This window comes from Schistocerca serialis, chromosome 1 (genome assembly GCF_023864345.2).
Source record: "Schistocerca serialis cubense isolate TAMUIC-IGC-003099 chromosome 1, iqSchSeri2.2, whole genome shotgun sequence".
In the NCBI taxonomy this organism is placed as follows: domain Eukaryota; kingdom Metazoa; phylum Arthropoda; class Insecta; order Orthoptera; family Acrididae; genus Schistocerca; species Schistocerca serialis.
Genome location: NC_064638.1, coordinates 218,529,058 through 218,551,903, shown reverse-complemented (window position 1 = coordinate 218,551,903; position 22,846 = coordinate 218,529,058). Strand labels below are relative to the sequence as shown.

The following is a 22,846-nucleotide window of genomic DNA, read 5'->3' as shown; positions in this document are numbered from 1 at the left end:
TCATCTCCCAGTACCTACTGCAACCTACATCCTTCTGAATCTGCTTAGTGTATTCATCTCTTGGTCTCCCTCTACGATTTTTACCCTCCACGCTGCCCTCCAATACTAAATTGGTGATCCCTTGATGCCTCAGAACATGTCCTACCAACCGATCCCTTCTTCTGGTCAAGTTGTGCCACAAACTTCTCTTCTCCCCAATCCTATTCAATACTTCCTCATTAGTTATGTGATCTACCCATCTAATCTTCAGCATTCTTCTGTAGCACCACATTTCGAAAGCTTCTATTCTCTTCTTGTCCAAACTATTTATCGTCCATGTTTCACTTCCATACATGGCTACACTCCATACGAATACTTTCAGAAATGACTTCCTGACACTTAAATCAATACTGGATGTTAACAAATTTATAGTTGTGCACCACAAAAAGGTGCACTTTAACTGGTGTAACACATTATAAAGATCTCTCCAAACCACATCATTTTTGGTTCAATGTGTTGCACAAAAATATCTTGAAACCTGATGTCGCTGGATAAAACATTCACTGTATTCCAAGTTAAAAGTGAAGATTGTGTCATTACTGTGGGAAAATGAATTAGAAGTGATTAAACCCATTATTTATTTAGTAATATGAAGGGATGAATATTTCAAAAAGAATTGTTGGAAACATTAAATACACTGGGTTTCTCCTTCAAAAAAGAGTAAAAGCTCTTAAGGTCACATCCACATATTAAGTCTGTGCTCACAGCTATATTTCTCTTTTCAGTCAAGGGAGGATTATAAACTCTATTAATGCTGACAAGGCAAAGAGTATATTATATGCACCTAAAATAGCAGATCTCAGCTATGTAAGATATTCGGAAGAGATACAAAACCTTTCATAATTTAGTGGAAAAGTAACTTTCCATGTCAGCAGGACATGTGGACATGAAATGTCTGGTGTTGTGCTGAAGGCAGTGTGTCTTCCGTGTTCAAAATTTAGACTCCGGGCATCTGTTTTCACACTATAGCGAAGTACTGATGGATCAGTGACAGTGAGTCTCAAAAGAGAACTTTGAAATTCTTCTGTAGAACTTTATACTGTGTACGGCTGCAAAGTTACTTTTTCTTTGATTGATATGGTTTAATGGCTTCAATATAAATGATTTCATTTTAAAAAGTGTAACTAAAATATTTGATGCCAAGAAATATAACTTTATTATGGTATAACTGCATTTTGGTGAGTAGACTCCTAAATTATTTACAGTTCAATGTGACCGACAGTTATATTTTAATTTTCAACATACCATTGAAAAACAATGAAATAAAATAAAAATAGGAGCATACAATACACAAGAAATAAGTCAGAAACAAATACCAAAATCACCAAAAATAATTGTAAAATTGGGAAAAAAAATCAGAATTGTCCATGGGTAACAGCAAAATTGGCAAAAAATAACATTGAAACTGGCAAAAAACAACACCAAAACTGGAAAAATAATATGGAAATTGGCCATAAAATAAAATGATTTTGTTCTGGCCTACAAGTAAATAGCTGAAGAGCTGTAACATCTGAAAGCCAAGGTTGTGTAGTTAAGGAGTGGAATGGCTGCTAACTTAAAAAAAAAAACTAATAACAAATCAATAATGAAATTTAAAACAAATGTATAATGGAAATTTCTGGATGGAATAATACATAAAATAAAGGAAAGGCAACCACTCACCTATAGGGGAGTGATGTGTGGTTCACAGATGCACACAACACAAAACACTACTCACATTAGCTTTTGAGCTTTTGCTCCAACAAGGACAAAATGAATAACATTTACTATGTATAATGTACACTTTGATTCTCTGATAATTATTATTTACATCACGAAAGACTTGCATTGCTTACAAAACCTAAATATAGGTTTCAGTTTTGTTCAGTTTAGTGTGTGATTATTCTGACTGATTCAGCATTTATATTTACATAGTTTCATCTCTACTAAGCCCTCCAGCTTCCTGCATTCATCCTATTTTTATTTTCCCTCTTTACCACAGGAGGAACCTCAGGTTTCACAACCCAACAATTCCATTACATTTTCCATATTACTGTATTACATACAGGTACCGATATGCATTATTTGAGAAACTGAAGCTGTCTGATAATAGTGTTTAACACAAATTTACTGAGAACAACATGTATACACTGATACATACCATCTCTCTCCTCTCTAACAATCCCTTAACTATGGCACCAACACACAGTATTACTCTTAATAAATATGGTAACAGCTGTTGTCCCATAAGTGATCCAAATTTGTCCAACACTACACCCAAAAGATTGACTGAGCTTTGTAGTTGTTTTGGATTAGGTGCACATTCCAAATTTAGTGATTTATCGATAGTAGTAATCATTTCAGTAGTGTCATCTGAAAAAATACACAGTTTTAATGCACCAATATTGTAAACAATTAAATGTTTAAAGTGGAATTCTGAATGTATAGTTCTTTTTAAATAATACAAAAAATATGAAAGTCACACATTCTTACATTCTAATATGAGAAGAAAATATTTCATAATATAAGTTTGTGTACGGTATCAAAATACAATACAAAAATGAAAGTCTTGGACAACAAGATTTTACACACCAGGGGGAAAAACCCTATGGTTTTACTACTTATTTGTGAAAATGTCAGCAATTGAAATGTTTCAAGGAGTAAAAACTGAAAGGGTTTTTATTGAACATCACTATGAGGGGATGAGGAAGTATCTATGAAATGTACGAGGGTAGGTCAATTATTATCCGCAATTTAGTTATATTTTTGTTTATTCTGGTAGTACAGTCATTTTACGTTGACGACGCATGCTTTGTTTATTTGTTGTTGTATCTTTGTAATTTTCAAGCTGCTAATTGCTTTTCATTATCATTGTTGTGCTGTTAATCACGGCTGTCTGCTATCTATTTGCATTAAAAAAGAGCAACATTCAGTGATCCGTTTTTTGTGGTCGGAAGGCGTATCAGGGGCCAAAATTCATCGAAGACTTTCGGTACAGTAAGGGAACAGTGTTCTGCCACAATGGAGTGTCTACGAATGGATTGAAAAATTCCGAAATGGTCGCACAAGAGTTATGCACAATGAAGGAGCTGGACAACCGTTTACCGCAACAAATGAAGAATCCATTGAGCGTTCACGTGAAATGATTCTCTTAGACAGATGATTAACTATTGATGAAGTGGCACATCGCCTGCAAATTAGTCACACTTCTGCCTACGAAATCATCCATAACAGACTTGGGTTTTATAAAGTTTGTGCAAAATGGGTCCCAAAACAACTCACACAGTTTCATAAACAAACGTGCTTGGACATCTGCAAAAAACATTTGGATTGTTATGGTAACGAAGGGGACAACTTCTTAGACAGGATCATTACTGGTGACGAAATATGGATCCATCATTACGAGCCAGGGAGTAAATGGCAGAGTATGGAATGGAAACATCCAAATTCGCTGCACAAGAAAAAGTTCAAGACCCAACTGCTCGCAGGAAAACCGATGCTTACAGTTTTTTGGGACACACAAGGTCCAGTACTCAAACATTATGGGGAAAGGGGTACAACAATAACAGTATACGTTACAGTGAGATGCTTACTGCCAGGCTGAAGCCTGCAATTCAAAGCAAACATCGAAGATTGCTGTCAAAAGGTGTTGTGTTGTTGCACAACAATGCCCGTTCACATACAGCTGGCCACACTGCTGAAACGCTCCAGAAACTCTAATTTGAAGTACTGGATCATCCTCCATATAGCCCCGATCTTGCCCCTTCTGACTATCACTTGTTTGGTCCACCCAAACAGCCATTAAGGGGTCGTCGATTTGTCTCGGACGAAGCAGTGAATGAAGTGGTGCATTCCTAGCTCGCAGCTCAACTGAGAACCTTCTTTTATGAGGGCATCAGGAAGCTTGTACAACGATGGTCCAAGTGTGTTGAAACACAAGGACTATGTCGAAAGATGATGTTCTTGTAAGTTTCCTATTTGATTACAATCAAATTTTATAACTACTTTGCGGATAATAATTGACACACCCTTGTACTTTAAGCATTTACAGACCTGGCCATCAGTTAAAGGTAATACATGACCTTAAAGAAAATATTCATGTTCACCAGCCTTTGATTTTTATTAAATTGGGGAACGCTATGCCAGAATGAAACCAAAATGTGCAATGGAAATTTCTTTCAACACTACTATTACCTATTTGTTCACTAATCGAAATGTGAGTATGCACTTATCCTGCCCCATTATGATTCATTCCCATATGACTTAAGACTTAATTTTCACTATTTCATCTTTCCTAGTTTAATTGTTATTGTTGTGAGAGATGAGCAGATAGATATCATAGATGGATAGATACACACTAGACTCTCGCTAATCCGGCCCTTAGTAGTCCGGCCTCTCAGTATCCCGGCGCACATCCAAACCAAGTGCACAATGACATTTATGACATCAAAAAGGAAACAGATGTTATTCAACAGAACTCAGGACAAATGGATAGTGAGTTGGGAAAACAGAAGGTTATGCGAAAGAGTGAGAATGAAGAACTGGACACAGCTGTTTATAGATGGTTCATACAACAATGCAGTTAAGGAATTCCAGTCAGTGGCCCAATTATAAAGGAAAGAGCAGCTGCATTTAACAAATAACTTGGTGGTAGTAACTTGTTTGCAGTGAGTGTAGGTCGGCTATCAAACTGGAAAAACAAGGCATTCAGCAGCTGACATGCACCGGGGAAAATTGCTCAGCTAACGATAAGGATGCTGACGAGTTTGGATACAGGGTATGGAAGATAATAAAGGAGGAAGATTTAACTGCTCATGCCTTGTATAATGGTGATGAAACAGGACTCTTTTTACAAGAAGCGTCCATCAAAAACATTAGCTGCCAAGAATGAGAAGGAAGCTCGAGGTTACAAGCTACGGAAACAGTGCGTAACATTAATGGCATGTTGTAATGCAAATGGGAATCATCAACTACCGATTATGGTGATCGGAAAATCCCAACATCCACATTGTTTTCAACACAATGACAGAAATACTCTACCTGTGCAGTATTGTGCTCAGAAGAAAGTGTGTGTGGACAGACAAATACTCTCTCAGTGGTTCCATGAAACATTTGTACCAGCAGTGAGAAAAGAGCTAAAGAAGAAAGCACTTCCACTGAAAGCTATCCTTATAACTGACAATGCTCCCAGTCATCTTTCAGATGTTTTTCTGAAGTCTGGTGGTATACAAGCATTTTCTCTCACACCCAACATGATAGCACTAATTCAGCCCATGACCAGGGAATTTTGGAATCAATTAAACTTCATTATCGGCATCCACTTCTCGTCTCCTTGCTGAACTAAAGTGAAAACGACTATATCGAGACTATGGTGATGACATGGAAAGCAATTAACATACATGATGATGTTTCCAAGCAGCCAAAGCATGTGATAAGAGGTGAGCGCTACCATAATGAAGACCTGGAGAAAATTGTGGCCATCCATTGATGATTTAGGAACCAGGTTATAAATTGTAAGATATGGACTCTGACCACAGTCTATTGGTTATGAACTGTAGATTAAAACTGAAGAAACTGCAAAAAGGTGGGAATTTAAGGAGATGGGACCTGGATAAACTGACTAAACCAGAGGTTGTACAGGGTTTCAGGGAGAGCGTAAGGGAACAATTGACAGGACTGGGGGAAAGAAATACAGTAGAAGAAGAATGGGTAGCTTTTGAGGGATGAAATAGTGAAGGCAGCAGAGGATCAAGTAGGTAAAAAGACGAGGGCTAGTAGAAATCCTTGGGTAAAAGAAGAAATATTGAATTTAATTGATGAAAGGCGAAAATATAAAAAATGCAGTAAATGAAGCAGGCAAGAAGGAATACAAATGTCTCAAAAATGAGATTGACAGGAAGTGTAAAATGGCTAAGCAGGGATGGCTAGAGGACAAATGCAAGGATGTAGAGGCTTATCTCACTAGAGTAAGATAGATACTGCCTACAGGAAAATTAAAGAGACCTTTGGAGAAAAGAGAGCCACTTGTATGAATATCAAGAGCTCAGATGGAAACCCGGTTCTAAGCAAAGAAGGGAAAGCAGAAAGGTGGAAGGAGTACATAGAGGGTCTATACAAGGGCGATGTACTTGAGGACAATATTATGGAAATGGAAGAGGATTTAGATGAAGATGAAATGGGAGATATGATATTGCGTGAAGAGTTTGACAGAGCACTGAAGACCTGAGTCGAAACAAGGCCCCGGGAGTAGACAACATTCCATTAGAACTACTGACGGCCTTGGGAGAGCCAGTCCTGACAAAACTCTACCATCTGGTGAGCAAGATGTATGAGACAGGCGAAATACCCTCAGACTTCAAGAAGAATATAATAATTCCAATCCCAAAGAAAGCAGGTGTTGGCAAATGTGAAAATTGCCGAACTATCAGTTTAATAAGTCACGGATGCCAAATACTAATGCGAATTCTTTACAGACAAAGGGAAAAACTGGTAGAAGCTGACCTTGGGGAAGATCAGTTTGGATTCCGTAGAAATATTGGAACAAGTGAGGCAATACTTACCCTACGACTTATCTTAGAAAATAGATTAAGGAAAGGCAAACCTACATTTCTAGCATTTGTAGACTTGGAAAAAGCTTTTGACAATGTTGACTCTCTTTCAAATTCTGAAGGTGGCAGGGGTAAAATACAGGGAGCGAAAAGCTATTTACAATTTGTACAGAAACCAGATGGCAGTTATAAGAGTCGAGGGACAAGAAAGGGAAGCAGTGGTTGGGAAGGGAGTGAGACAGGGTTGTAGCCTATCCCCGATGTTATTCAATCTGTATATTGAGCAAGCAGTAAAGGAAACAAAAGAAAAGTTCAGAGTAGGTATTAAAATCCATGGAGAAGAAATAAAAACTTTGAGGTTCGCCGATGACATTGTAATTCTGTCAGAGACAGCAAAGGACTTGGAAGAGCAGTTGAACAGAATGGACAGTGTCTTGAAAGGGGGATATAAGATGAACATCAACAAAATCAAAACGAGGATAATGGAATGTAGTCGAATTAAGTCGGGTGATGCTGAAGGAATTAGACTAGGAAATGAGACACTTAAAGTAGTAAAGGAGTTTTGCTATTTGGGGACCAAAATAACTGATGATGGTCGAGGTAGAGAGGATACAAAATGTAGACTGGCAATGGCAAGGATAGCGTTTCTGAAGAAGAGAAATTTGTTAACATCGAGTATAGATTTAAGCCTCAGGAGGTGGTTTCTGGAAGTATTTGTATGGAGTGTAGCCATGTATGGAAGTGAAACATGGACGATAAATAGTTTGGACAAGAAGAGAATAGAAGCTTTCGAAATTTGGTGCTACAGAAGAATGCTGAAGATTAGATGGGTAGATCACATAACTAATGAGGAGGTACAATTTTGGTAAACATTTTTGGAATACAGTGATCAATAGATTATTATATTTTGACTAAAGTTCAGTCTTGATCACACCATTTATGTTTCAATGATGTAGGTAACCGGTTTCGGTTATTTTTACATAACCGTCATCAGACCTGTGGATTAATTTTAGGAAATACTAGAAACCAATCTTTAAATAAAATGAAAGTGTCTAATGATGTCAAAATTTAACAAGATAAAATAAAATTAATTATACCCATGGCTCCCTTATGGTGGTAGGCGGAGCTCTCCTCAGGTGCTACGAAGTCAACTGATGGTTATGAGTGCTGAGCACGAGCTTAAATATGCAGAGGCTCCGCCTACTTCCTGTCACATTACTTCACAACTGCCAATCAGAGTTCATGATATGACGCTATCGTCAAAGTATAAAAGTAGGAAATACACTAATAACATAAAATTGATTCATTTAAAATGTCTGATTAACAGATAGTTAGTATGTGTACAGCTTATTTATATTTTAGATAAAAATAGTAAACTACGATGTGTAATAGTTGTGCCCTCTATGGGCACAATACAAAATTATGACTAAAGATGAAATAATCGAATTTATAGAACTGCTTGAATGCACTTTAGATTACAATTATTTCTCTTTTAATACCAAAATCTATTGTCAGAAAGATGGCTTAGCAATGGGCAATTCTTTGGCTGGGACAGTTGCAGACGTTTTTGTGAACCACATTGAGACGCAATTCCTGAAAAATAACCCTGATATCGCAAATAAAATTATATATTACAAGCGATACATAGATGATACATTATTGCTTTATAATGGTTCAAAAGATGAAATTGAGAAGCTTGCTATAAAATTAAACTCTATGCATCCGAAGTCACAATTTACGGTTGAGCATGAAAATTGAAAATCTATTAACTACCTAGATCTCACTATAACTAATAACAATGGGAAACATTTCTTCACCATATACAGGAAACCTACAACCACTGATGATATTATTACTGCCACATCATGTCATCCTGACAAGTATCAAAAAGCATTTTTTAAGTCTATGATACACCAAATACTAAAATTACCGCTAGAAGCTAATGAGATCAAAAAGGAAATGACCATCTTAAAACAAATTGCAAAAACTAACTCTTTCGACACACGACAGGTAGATATCATTTTTAATAAAGTGCAACAATCACAAAGTACTCCACTAATAGGTAATCCAAAATATATGAAGATGACATATATGGGAAACATATCGGATATAATTACTAATTTATTCAAAAATTCTGGAATAACAATAGCATTTACAACTGACAATACTTTACAACAAAAATTAAGACACCCCATAAGTAAAGATAATGGAAAATTTACCAGATCAGGAGTGTACAAGATCCAATGTAGAGACTGTGAGAAAATATATATCGGCCAAACAGGTCGAAATTTTGCAGTAAGGTACAAAGAACATACGTCACGTACCTCACGAACAAAGTCTGTATTCGGCCATCATATAGCATTCAAAAATCATGCTGAGGGGGCAGTAGAGCAGAATTTACAAGTTCTTCATTATGCAAATAAAGGCTTACTTATGAATATCTTAGAAGAAATCGAGATATATGGTCATTTGAAAACCAAATCATCAATGCTGCTCAATGAACAATTAGATTTTCGCGAAAAATATTTTTACGACCTTTTTGACGAAATTTTATAATAAAAGCACCTACTCTTTTGTTTTAAAATATAAGAGTAGTTATACCCATGGCAAAAGCTATGTATGTAAAATATGCTGTACAACATGTAAAAAATTTTATTAAATTGACATTAATTATTATAAAAACTATTAGATCGATGAGTTCTAAAAATTTTATCAGCAGTCTCATCAGTTATTCAGACATACATAATGCGGAACGTACTCTTGGCTGCTACCCTACTGCTATAAAGAGTAGTGCTATGAAAACCACAGTTAAAGTAAGACGATCTGCAACATCCAACGAAGATGCAATTGTGATGTAGGCGACTCGGTATAATCGATATATACCAAAACTCCAAGGACTTTCACATCTTTGATGTAACTGACACTGTAATAGTATTAAGGTTGCCCATAGAGGGCACAACTATTACACATCGTAGTTTACTATTTTTATCTAAAATATAAATAAGCTGTACACATACTATCTGTTAATCAGACATTTTAAATGAATCAATTTTATGTTATTAGTGTATTTCCTACTTTTATACTTTGACGATAGGTCATATCATGAACGCTGATTGGCAGTTGTGAAGCAATGTGACAGGAAGTAGGCGGAGCCTCTGCATATTTAAGCTCGTGCTCAGCACTCATAACCATCAGTTGACTTCGTAGCAGCTGACGAGAGCTCCGCCTACCACCCTAAGGGAGCCATGGGTATAATTAATTTTATTTTATCTTGTTAAATTTTGACGTCATTAGACACTTTCATTTTATTTAAAGATTGGTTTCTAGTATTTCCTAAAATTAATCCACAGGTCTGATGACGGTTATGTAAAAATAACCGAAACCGGTTACCTACGTCATTGAAACATAAATGGTGTGATCAAGACTGAACTTTTAGTCAAAATATAATGAGGAGGTATTGAATAGAACTGGGGAGAATAGGAGTTTGTGCCACAACCTGCCAAGGGACCAGTTGGTAGGACAAGTTCTGAGGCATCAAGGAATCACCAGTTTAGTATTGGAGGGCAGCATGGAGGGTAAACATCGTAGAGGGAGACCAAGAGATGAATATACTAAGCAGATTCAGAAGGATGTAGGTTGCAGTAAGTACTGGGAGATGAAGAAGCTTGCACAGGATAGAGTAGCGTGGAGAGCTGCATCAAACCAGTCTCAGGACTGAAGACCACAACAACAACAACAACCACTGATGCCGAGTTGGATCAAGCAGTGAGTGCCAGTGATGAGCCAGTCAATTTGGAATTATCAATTACTTTGTACACTGACATGTTCCATAACCTTCCAGGAGAAGAAACTGATGAAGAAGTTGTTACTAAGTGGCTGAATGAGGAAAATTGTGATACGGACCAAACCTTAACAGATGAATAAATAATTAAAAGCATGCAAGAAAGTAATGATGAAAGTGATGAAGAAGAGGACACAGGAACAGAGAGCATGAAGATTTCTCACACTGCTGGTGGTGAAGCTGCTGAGGTCTTCCTGGAGTGCATTATGCAACAACCAGATACATGCAGTACTGATGTAATGCTTGTAAAGGGGTTGTGTGATAAAGCATGGCACCGTCACTTATCATCATTGTGACAGTTAAAAATTAGGAACATGTTTCATAGTGAGTGATACGGCTGTATAATTATGTACAGTACACACTCAAGGACTAAGTTTTCTTTGAAAATTAATGTATTTTTGGATTTAATAAAGTATATCTTCTATGTCCCAAAATTGTATCCTTCGGTTTAATGAAGTACAGTACACTATATCCCCTATGTTTTCAAAATAAATAAAAAACAAAATAAATGAATAAAATGAATTTCAAACACTCAATAATCCGGCACTTTCAATAATCCGGCACCTATATGTACCAGGAATGGTCGGATTAGCGAGCGTCTAGTGTACATACATAGATACAGCGAAAGAGAGAGAGAGAGAGAGAGAGAGAGAGAGAGAGAGAGAGAGAGAGAGAATAAGTTTCCCTTGTTTATCAATAATGTGTCACCTGCTATACTACTGAAGGTGCTTCTGGCATGTACACACACAAAGACAATTTACTTAAAGTAGGTGAAAATAACAAAAGTACAATAGTAAAGAAACAAATAAATTGCAAATTACAGGATTCAAAAGAGTTTTCTTCACCTTTTAGGTGGTCCATTAAATTTTTGAAAGCCATTTGCACAAATATCATCAGTTCGTTCTCATGACAGCCAGCCAGAAACCTCAAAACTAAAGATCGACGTAGCTGTGCAGCTGCTTTGCCTGTAGATTTTGAACCAGTTTTTGTCAGCATTTTACTGTAGACTATCCTGGAATACAATTTGTTAATGAGAAAAAGGTTATTATTACATTGAGAGTTAGAAACACTGTAGGTGCATTTCTGTTTCGGTAATAACCAAGCAGCTATGCTGCTGCAATAAGTTCTGCTGAAATAGTATATTTACAGTTTTACATTCTCCATTGTTAATAATTTAATCACTAGATGAACTGTTTATAGGTATCTGTATGACTTACCTCATAATTATAGGTATAAGTTTCTCACGGTGTTCAGTTTGAATTACGTCACTTTCTTTATCAATGCGAAACATAGTTATTTCGCTTTTGAATGTTTTATCATCTAACAAGTTGAACAAATTAGGCCTAGAACAAAAAAGGTGTCATTTTGTTCTGACAGGCAGTTGATGAATTCCACATGATAAAGAAAAAATTATGATACTTACTGGTATGGAAGAAGAAACTTGTGTTTATATGTAAGCAAGCAGCTGAGTGCTAGCTTCTGGACATCATGATTTTTGTGCATCAGCAGATCATAATACAATTTACTTAAGTCTGATTCTCTAAAAACTGCTTTTGGATTCCGAAGTTTTGCAAAGACACTCATATGTGCAGCAAGAGTCCTGTGACAAAGGTAGTGGACTTAACAAATATTACAATGTATTTCCACATAATACAAACTTAGTTAAAAACTATCTGCCTACATTAGACTTCATTAAAATTGTAATGATTCTAATACATGATAAATGGAGAAAATTGCATATGTTTCAATATTTAACCTGAGAACAAATGGGTAGCTTCACCTAAGACAGTCACTATTTCAACAATGTAGGAAAAGACAGATTGCTACTTACTGTACAGAAGACACATGAAGTTTCATACAGACACAATTAAAAGACACTTGCATGGAACTTTCGGCCACAGCTTTCATCTGCAAGAGAGAAACACACACAATTCATACACACAAGCAAGAATACCTCATGCACACATGACTGCCAACTCCAGCATCTCGGGCCAGGATGCAACTATCACATGGGATGCAAGCAGCAGTATGGAGGGGGCGGGGAAGGGGAAGGGGAAGGGATAGTAGTGTACAGGAGGGCTGAGAGACAAACACTGTCTAGTGGAGTGTGCAAGGACTAGAATGCCAACAGGTGCAGCATCTGGAAATTGTGGGGCAAGGAGGTGATATCCCTCCCCCTTTCCTGCCCCTTCCGGACTGTTGCTTGCATCCCACTTGGTAGTTGCATTCCGGCCCGAGATTCTGGAGTTGGTGGTCATGTGTGCATGAAATTTGCGTGTATGAATGGCATGTATTCCTCTTTTTCCAATGAAGGCTGCGTCAGAAAGCTTACTGTAAGTGTCTTTTAATTGTGCCTGTCTGCAACTTGTCTTCTTTACAGTAAGTAGCAATCTGTCTTTTCCTACATTGTTGATATTCCTACATGGAGTTTCCATTGTTTGAAAATCACTATTTCGACAGGAAAACTACCCACCACAGTCAATACAGTTCACGCCATGAGAATCAACTTTTCTTATGCATATAAGTGCTTATTGAGTCTTCTGATAAAAGCTTAAATTATAACTTTTCTCATGACTATAAGTACTTACTGATTTTAAGTCTTAGGTTACTGTGGCTTTAAAATACAGTTACCTCACAAACTCTTTAGCACTCATTGTTCTTTCTTTTGGAAAAGATATTTCTTGATGAATCACAGCTTCTTCTGGTTCTTCTTCACTGTCACCTGAGCTTTCATTCTCATTCGTCAGTGTATCCATCTGCAATGCTGTATCTTTTCTTTTAATATTCACTGTTTTTGCTTCCTGTACATTTGTTCTAAAAAATTCATCCCTGGAGACAAATAAATAGTGTGTTACAAGCCAGTAATTGTGGGTATTATGTAGAAAAACTGATACATTATTTTTTTCTGTAGAATTTATTATGGATAGTCACAATGGATATTTTTTATTCACGTATTTTCAATTCAGTACAACAAAACTACCGTATTAATAAGTTGAGCATAAATTATTGCATGTATATTCTCTCTCTCTCTCTCTCTCTCTCTCTCCCCCCCCCCCCCCCCCCCCTCCTGCATCCCTCCTTTAGCACCATCTTCACTCCATTCTGTTTGTCTACTTATATAACTATGAGAACTGCTTTATCTAAACTTTTCCTTTTATTCTTTATTCTACACTTTCAAATTCACTATTTCATTCCCTTCTAATTTCTACCATAAAGTCCTATTCTCCTCTTTATGATACAAAGTTACTACTGTACACACTTTTCAATGAGGTCTCCAGCTGTGTACTATAATTTGCACCTCATTCATTTACATCTTTGATTTATAGTATGCATACTAAGTGCATGAAGTTTTCAGCTTTGTTCAATAACTTGAGTTGTTGCAGAATCTGAATTTCAACATGGTAATTAAATTGCTTTTAGCTGTTATCATCAATTTTATACCATGTGTCCCACTAAGCCTTACAGCAGACAACAAAAAGTATTCACACATGATCCTCGGACTGGTGCCTTTAGCTGATCTCTAGATGAACAGTATACCCAACTGGATCCATAAGGTATCCCTATCTCTGATACTAACCGTAGATGCACTGCAACTCTGAACTTAGCCTTTAATAAATCCCCGGAAAATCATTTGTGATAAGAGATATATAATCAAAATTGTAATAAAAATTAGTTACTGGAAGTATTCAAACCAATCTTTTAACAGCCATATAAACATGGAAAAAACTGTATAATTTCTTCTTGCAACATAATAAAGAAGCCATTAAATGTAAAAAGCAATAAGGTATATTCTATTAAGCACTATAATTGTTTGTCTGAGTTACCATATATTCCAATAAAAGAGTATAAACACAATTTCAATTAATCAAGTTTTCATTCTGTCCCCAACGAATACCATTTGAGTCCAAAATTCAATTATATTGGCAATTGAAGTATGGGGTCAGGAGTGATTACTGTCCAATGAGATTCCAAAAATGTGCTTTAGATGCAACTCATGCAATAAATAGATCCTTTGAAGCTTTGAACATGGCACTAACAGTAATAAAATTATTCCTGGAAAAATGAAACCTATCAAGTTCAATGCTTACATAATATCAGATTAGAACTGAGGACGCCTTTACAGATATAACCCCATAAGAAACTTCGAGAACACTCCAAGGGACTGTTGTAACAATGTTAGTGTTCATAATATTCAAACCATCTGGCGAATAACATGGGAAACTGCGTGAAACTACTAGCAGATACAGTTGTACATATGAAACCTAGAAACGCTAGAAAATTGTAGAAAAATGAAGGAAGACCTGCAAAGAGTCAGCACTTGATCCAGGAACAAGCAACTGGCCCTCAACATAAATAAATGAAACGTACTGCACATTAACAAGTGGGAATGCCCATTGTCGTTAGATTGCACGATAGTTGATAAACACAAACTGTAACTACTGTTATACTTATAAGAGTATGCATCCATAGTTATTGGAAGAATCCTAAAGAAATGTAATTCACCTATAACAGAGGTAGCATACAAGACTCTCAATTGATCATTTCTTGAGTACTGCTCATCAGTCTAGGATCCTTGTCAGGTAGGATTAATAAAGAAGATAGAGGACATAAAAATAATAACACAATGTTTTGTCACAGATTCATTTAGTGAGTGCAAAAGTGTTACAGAAATGTTCATCCAGCTCCAGTGACAGACAGAGCACAACAAGCTCCACTGACAAGTCTTCTTAACAGTGCACTATTTGCAAATGGAACATGAATTAGAGGAGCTCGGGGGAGGGGGGGATGACAGTAGAGCACAAAGTACATTCTACCACATATCGTTACATGGCTTGTGAATATACATGTAGCTGTGGAATTTCAACTGTTCCATTCTCTTAGTGCTTCCTATATGCTCTCTCTCTCTCTCTCTCTCTCTCTCTCTCTCTCTCTCTCTCTCTTTCTCTCCCTTTCTCTCTCCACAATATTTTCAAATCCAAGGTTGAGGCATTCCTTGTGGTACGCTACTCACTTCTGTATAGTAATTCCCTGGAGCAGCTAAGAACTTTTCTTTGGAATGTGTTGTTTATTTGTATACTCTGTCATAATTTTTTGGTGTTTAATTCTTTTGTTTGTAAATTTTCAAATCAGCATTCTGTAATATGTACTGATTTGTTCCATGACCAGTAGCACTGGCTTGCACAGTCCTACATAACTTGAAAAATAAATAAATAAAGTCATAAGTTTCATAGCTTTTGCCTTTAGTATTCTGACAGTTGTAGTGCATTTGTTTATGTTCTGACGTGACCACAATATTCCAGGCCAAACAAAGAACAGTGACATGAGCATAACAAATTTGGTATTAAAAAAAAAAAAAAAAACCAGCGAACACTAATGCTTTGCCATCAGTGAAGTCTCCATTTTTTATACTAATGAATTTACAACAATACAGCTGCTTTCACTAAAAATTAATTCTGTTATTACTGTAGAAGTAAAAAAATGTGCTTTAGGGTGCAAAAATAAGGAAACCACTTACTCCACAAAAGATAAGAAAATTGGAGATACTTCTTTATTTTTTACTTCACATATTTCTGGGAATTCTGCAAATGTTCTCCAAAGCAAAATGCGGTAATTTACATAATCAGGCTTATCATTCATCTCATTCAGAGACACATATGACAACTGCAGAAATTCATCTGAAATAAAAAGAATATTTTAAGGCCATCATTATAATTAAGCTTAGGCAATAATAATACAGCTTACAGCAAACACTTAAAAAATTATTCATCTATAGTAAGTGAAAATGCAAGTGTGTACTATGATGTGGCACAGTTCTGAAAAGTGTAATTTTTACAAGAGATATTGGCTGGGGAAACATTTGGTACAAATACCACTGTGGAACAAAGAAACATTGATTTGTTTAGGGCATTCTGCAAGAACAGTGGCTATTAAGACCTGATAGACTGGATCTGGAGCATTTTTCACCTGATCAGTATAGTTTATGAATCAACATACTGATGCAGAAATTTCACATGAGGAAAAAAGCACAAATTATGAGTATCTGCATACTGATACCAAGTTTCCCCTTGGGCCTGAATGGACAGGGGAAGTGTAAAATTTGTGGCTATAATTGGTATGTGGATGATCAAAATGTGACAAATAAAAAGTATAATGTCATACATATAAGGGTCATAATGCGGAACATGCTAAGATAATGTAGTTAGATAGACAAAAACTCTACTCACCAAGTGGTGGTGGAACACGCAGATAAAAGAAGGTTATAATTAGGCAACCTTTCAGAGACAGTGGCAGAAGGGTTGAAGGGGAACGAAGAGGGGTGAAAGAATAGGACTGGAGAGATCTAGGAAAATAAGTATAGTTCGGAAAAGTCACCCAGAACCACGGGTCAGGGGAGACTTACTGGGTGGGATAAGAAGGAATGACTGATTGTTGGAGACTGCATGGGACAATATCCGAAAACCTGGGAGATTAAAGGGGAAAGACAAGGTAGTATGCAAACAGAGATTACTACTAAAACAGTGTACAATTTAATAAGAGTGTAAAGCTAAGAACACTGTATGTAACTGAGGCAGGAAGGGGATGGTGAAAAATAGACAGGTAAGAAAATGAAAGATGTAGAAAATTAAACAGGGTGAAAAAAGGAGTAGTTACTGTGAAGAAATGCTGAGATGGAAGAAATTAACGTAAATTAAGGCCAGGTGGATGGTGAGAACCAAGGACATGTTTACCACTAGTTCCCAACTGCGGTGTTCTGAGAAACTAGTGTCTGGGGAGGGGGGGGGGGGGGGGGGGGGGGGGGGGAAGAATCCAGATGGGGTGTGTGGTGAAACAGGCAATGAGGTCTTTACTGCCATGTTGTAGAGCATGCTCTGCAAAAGGATAGTGTGCATTGCCAGTATACACCCTCTGCATAAGCCCATTCACCCTAGCTGAGAATTTGATGGTGGTCATGTCAATGTAAAAGACCGAACACCATTTACATAACAGCTGGTATATGACCTGTGTTATGTAAACATTGTTCGCCCTGTTCCATTGGCATGACTAACACCAAATTATCAGTTATGATGAATGGGTGTAGGCAGAGGATGTATAATGGCAACACACAATATCCAGCTGCAGAGCATGTTCTACAAAATGACAATTGTTACCTCGTTGAGCGTTTCACCACACATGCCATCTGGATTCTTCCCCCGGAACTAGTTTCCCAGAACTACACAGGTGGGAATTAGTGCTAAACATGTCCTTGGTTCTCATCACCCACCTGGTTTAATTTACATTTACTCTTATTAATTTGTAAACAATGTTTCAGCAGTAATCTCTGTCTTGCATATTACCCTGTCTACCTCCCTAAAGCTCTCAGGTTTTCAGATCTCATCTGGTGCAGTCCACAACAATCAGTCTTTGTTTCTCATCCGGTCCGATAAGTCTCCCCTGACATGCAGTTCTGGGTGACTTTTACGAAATCTACCCCTTTTCCTTCACCCCTCTTCCTTCCTTTTCAACTCTTCTGCCTGAAGTAGGAGCCACTGTCTCCAAAAGCTTGCTTAATTATAATCTTTTATGTGTGTATTCTGCCACTGCTTGGTGAGTAGATTTTTTATTGATCCAATTAATATTATATTGTCAAAAATCGATGGTTTTCAGTGGAATACACAAAGAAGAATATGAGGGTGGGTAACATCTCACTAATAGGAGAGCTGTTGATGATTGAAGTATTTTTGGATATGGTAGTGTAGACTAATTTTAATAAAGCATTTCATATAACATGTATTCAATTTTATTGTTTATGAGATACAGCTGGTTACAGATACGAGTTCTCATTTTGCGTGTTGGTAGTTCCGTTGCTATGGATTTATTTATTGTTAGTCATTTTTGTTTGGAAGTTCAAGTTGTGAAGCTGATTTGAGTTTACTGAATTGAACTTAAGTTCTTTGAATTTTTCGACATAATTTCAATTTGATTGTGGTATTTGTGTATGGGGGTTTGTAATGGACACAATGCTGCTTGTAAGGAATATGGCAAATGATTTCCTACTTGTAAGAGTACCACATTGAAGAGTGTTTACTTAAATTTCCCCTAAAATTGTGAGAGGCTGGGGCAGTGCCCAGCACTCATTTTTCATCTGAATGTGCAAATAAATAGAGTGTGGACGAAGTAGGCAAGATTATTCAGTTGGTACAATGCAGTCCTTCAACAAACACATGCAAAATTTCTACACATATCAGTATTCTACATGCAAGAATAAGGCAGATATTACACATGTATGGCATCTAGCATTATCATTTCAACACCTTCAAGAAAACAGATGAAGGCAAATGACTGAGTGTTTGTCACAGGCTACTTATAAACTGCCGAGCGAGCCTATTAATAGGGCTTACTGATGAAGCCACTTTCATCCACGATGGTACAAGTAACACTTGTAGGTCACACTGGAGATCTGACGAAAACCTGTATGCCTTTGTGGAGACACATTTTGAAGAATACTTCTCTGTAATGTGTGGTGTGGTATGACGGACAGTCAGTTCTTTGGTCCTGTTGTGTAACAGCATCGTCTCACAGACTTCATTATCTAGGCATTCTTCCAGCATTATTGGAAGAGGTCTGTTAGGCTACAAGGATGAGTCTGTTTTCCAGCATGACGGGGCCTCTCCATATTCTAGTCATCAGGTGACACATCACCTAAATCTAATATTCTCTGGAAGAGGAATTGGCCCAAGTAGACATGTTTCTTGACCACCACAGTCCCAAAATCTTACCCACTTTGGATTTTTGCCTGTAGCAATGGCTGAAACGTGCAGATAACTAAAAACAAGTACACACAAGAGATAAACTGATCATATAGATTATGATCAGTGCTGCTCTCACAAACAACTACCAAGAGAACCTCAGAAGAACTACACATAGCGTTGTCAAGAGAATTCAAAAGAGTATTGAAGTATGAAATGAAATTTATGTACACCAAATATTAACTTAATCATTTGCCTTTGCTTAACACCTTCTGAAAGTACATATTTGGGTTATCTTTTAACAGCCGTATCTCTGTGTAATGAATAAAAACTGGACCCATGGTTGGTTGGTTGATTTGGGGGGCAGGATGAAACAGCGAGGTCATTGGTCCCATCGTTAGAGGGAAGGATGGGGAAGGAAGTCGGCCATGCCCTCTCAAAGGAACCATCCCGACATTTACCTGAAATGATTTAGGGAAACCACAGAAAACCTAAATTAGGACAGCTGGATGCAGGTTTGAACCACCATCCTCCCGAATGCGAGTCTAGTGTGCTAGCTGCTAGCTACTGCACCATCTTGCATGGTTGGACCCATGTCATAAGGAACATTTTACTCGAATTAGTCTGTACTACCGCATTCTAAGATATTTACTATTTATGCAGAAAGACCGTGTAAATTCAGAATTTGTGTGAAACCACATGACGTGGAAGGACACACGAGGATTCTTAGACATGAAATGAAATTATGGTATGGCATTATTGGCCAGCAGATGCCGTCTGAGATAGTTCAGCTGCCTAGTGCAAGTCTTTCTATTTGACGCTACTTTGGCAACTTGTGCATCAATGATGATGAGATGAAATGATGAGGACAACACAGACACCTACTCCCTGAGCACAAAAAATCTCCAACCAGCTTGGAATCGAAACCGGGACCCCAGGGTCTCGAGGCAGCAATGCTAACCACTAAACTACAAGCTGCAGACTCTCAAAAATTACAGATTTACTGATCATTGTGTTTTATCTTAGAATGCGTGTGTTCCCTGCCGCCGTTGGATAAGCAGCTGCCAGCAGCAAGTCGCATACTCTTAACTCACTTATTTGTTACGTAGTTTAAATCTTAATTTCTTTGCGTGTTTTTGGGTACTTGCATAGTTTAATTCATAAATTTCAGGCGTATTATAGTATTTGAGAGTTGTAGCATCGTGTTTTAGTACCTCAATAGTGTAAATTCGCATAGTCGTTTGTCTTCTGTTTTTGTTTTGAACGGCCAGTGTTGGTTGGTTACAGCCAGTGTGCCCCCTGCTGCTGTTGAATAAGCAGCTGCCAGCAACAATTCGTACACTCTTAGCTCACTTATTTGTTACATAGTTTAATTCTTAATTTCTTTGCGTGTTTTTGGGTACTTGCATAGTTTAAATCACAAATTTCGGGCGTATTATAGTATTTGAGAGTTGTAGCATTGCGTTTTAGTACCTGAATAGTGTAAAATCATGTAGTCTCCTTCTGCCGCCGAGCAGTGTGTAGCAGTGCGCAAGTAGCAGCATTACTGCATTTACTAGGCAATCTTGTATTTTAATAACCGTTTAAGTTTTGTGTCGATCTGGTTGTGCTCTCTGTAGATTAGTTCAGACGTTCTTTGCACAAAAGTAATTAGCATGGATAGGGACTGCAACTGCTGTGTTCGGATGTGGGCCGAGTTGGCATCCCTTCGCTCCCAGCTTCAGGCAGTGTTGGCTTCAGTCACACAGCTTGAGGCTGGGGGGGGGTCCGGACGGGGGTTTGTCGAGGACGGCCAGCTCGTCCCACACATCCCCCGATCGGACTTCGGCTGTGGCTGCCCGGGATACTGCCCACATTGAGGCAGACCCCTCACCTGTGGTAGAGTGAGAGGTCGTCTCGAGGTGTGGCAGGGGACGAAAGACATTCCGGAGGGCTCAACGGAAGGCCTCTCCAGTTTGTCTGACGAACCGGTTTCAGGATCTGTCTCCGGCTGATACTGATCTTCAGCCAGACATGGCTACTTGTCCCGTTCCAGAGGTTGCCCCTCAGTCTGCAAGATCCGGGCGGTTACAGAGGGCGGGCTTACTGGCAATTGGGAGCTCCAATGTCAGGTGCGTAATGGGGCCCCTTAGGGATATGGCTGCAAGGGAGGGGGAGAAAACCAATGTGCACTCCGTGTGCATACCGGGGGGAGTCATTCCAGATGTGGAAAGGGTCTTTCCAGATGCCATGAAGGTTACAGGGTGCGCCCATCTGCAGGTGGTCGCTCATGTAAGCACCAATGATGTGTGTCGCTATGGATCAGAGGAAATCCTCTATGGTTTCCAGCGGCTATCTGATTTGGTGAAGACTGCCAGTCTCGCTAGTGGAATGACAGCAGAGCTCACCATCTGCAGCATCGTCGACAGGACTGACTGTGTACCTTTGGTACAGAGCCGAGTGGAGGGTCTGAATCAGAGGCCGAGACGGTTCTGCGACCGGGTGGGCTGCAGATTCCTCGACTTGCGCCATAGGGTGGTGGGGTTTTGGGTTCCGCTGGATAGGTCAGGAGTCCACTACACACAGCAGGTGGCTACACGGGTAGCAGGGGTGGTGTGGCGTGGACTGGGCGGTTTTTTCGGTTAGATGGCCTTGGGCAAGTACAGAAAGGGCAACAGCCTCAAAGGGTGTGGGGCAAAGTCAGGACATGCGGGGACCAAGCAGCAGTCTGTATTGTAATTGTAAACTGTTGAAGCTGCGTTGGTAAAGTACCAGAACTTCAAGCACTGATAGAAAGCACCGAAGCTGAAATCGTTATAGATACAGAAAGCTGGCTGAAGCCAGAGATAAATTCTGCCGAAATTTTTACAAAGCCACAGACGGTGTTTAGAAAGGATAAATTGCATGCAACCGGTGGTGGCGTATTTGTTGCTGTTAGTAGCAGTTTATCCTGTAATGAAATAGAAGTGGATAGTTCCAGTGAATTATTATGGTTGGAGGTTATACTCAACAACCGAGCTAGGGTAATAATTGGCTCCTTTTACCGACCTCCCGACTCAGCAGCATTAGTGGCAGAACAACTGAGAGCAAATCTGGAATACATTTCACATAAATTTCCTTGGCATGTTATAGTCTTAGGTGGAGATTACAATTTACCAGATATAGACTGGGACACAAAGATGTTTAGGACGGGTGGTAGGGACAGAGCATCGAGTGACATTATACTGAGTGCACTATCCGAAAATTACCTCGAGCAATTAAACAGAGAACTGACTCGTGGAGATAACATCTTGGATCTACTGATAACAAACAGACCCGAACTTTTCGACTCTGTAAGCGCACAACAGGGAATCAGTGATCATAAGGCCATTGCAGCATCCCTGAATATGGAAGTAAATAGGATTATAAAAAAAAAGGGAGGAAGGTTAATCTGTTTAGCAAGAGTAATAGGAGGCAGATTTCAGACTACCTAACATATCAAAATGAAAATTTCTGTTCCGACACTGACAATGTTGAGTGTTTATAGAAAAAGTTCAAGGCAATCGTGATACGTTTTAGACAGGTACGTGCCGAGTAAAACTGTGAGGGATGGGAAAAACCCACCGTGGTCCAACAACAAAATTAGGAAACTACTGCGAAAGCCAAGAGAGCTTCTCTGCAAGTTTAAACACAGCCAAAACCTCTCAGACAAACAGAAGCTAAACAATGTCAAAGTTAGCATAAGGAGGGCTACG

General features: G+C 38.4%; 1 protein-coding gene across 1 annotated transcript in view; it reads right to left on the bottom strand.

Moving 5' to 3' along the window:
• The window catches only part of LOC126466159 (small subunit processome component 20 homolog), a 221,105-nt gene that overhangs the window by 136,533 nt on the left and 61,726 nt on the right, over window positions 1–22,846 (bottom strand). The window contains exons 10-15 of the mRNA XM_050096362.1: window positions 15,923–16,082; window positions 13,039–13,236; window positions 11,831–12,007; window positions 11,625–11,750; window positions 11,253–11,419; window positions 2,180–2,391 (exon numbers count right to left, since the gene is read on the bottom strand). Coding sequence (XP_049952319.1) covers window positions 2,180–2,391; window positions 11,253–11,419; window positions 11,625–11,750; window positions 11,831–12,007; window positions 13,039–13,236; window positions 15,923–16,082 — 1,040 coding nt within the window. The remainder of the gene's footprint in view (window positions 1–2,179; window positions 2,392–11,252; window positions 11,420–11,624; window positions 11,751–11,830; window positions 12,008–13,038; window positions 13,237–15,922; window positions 16,083–22,846) is intronic.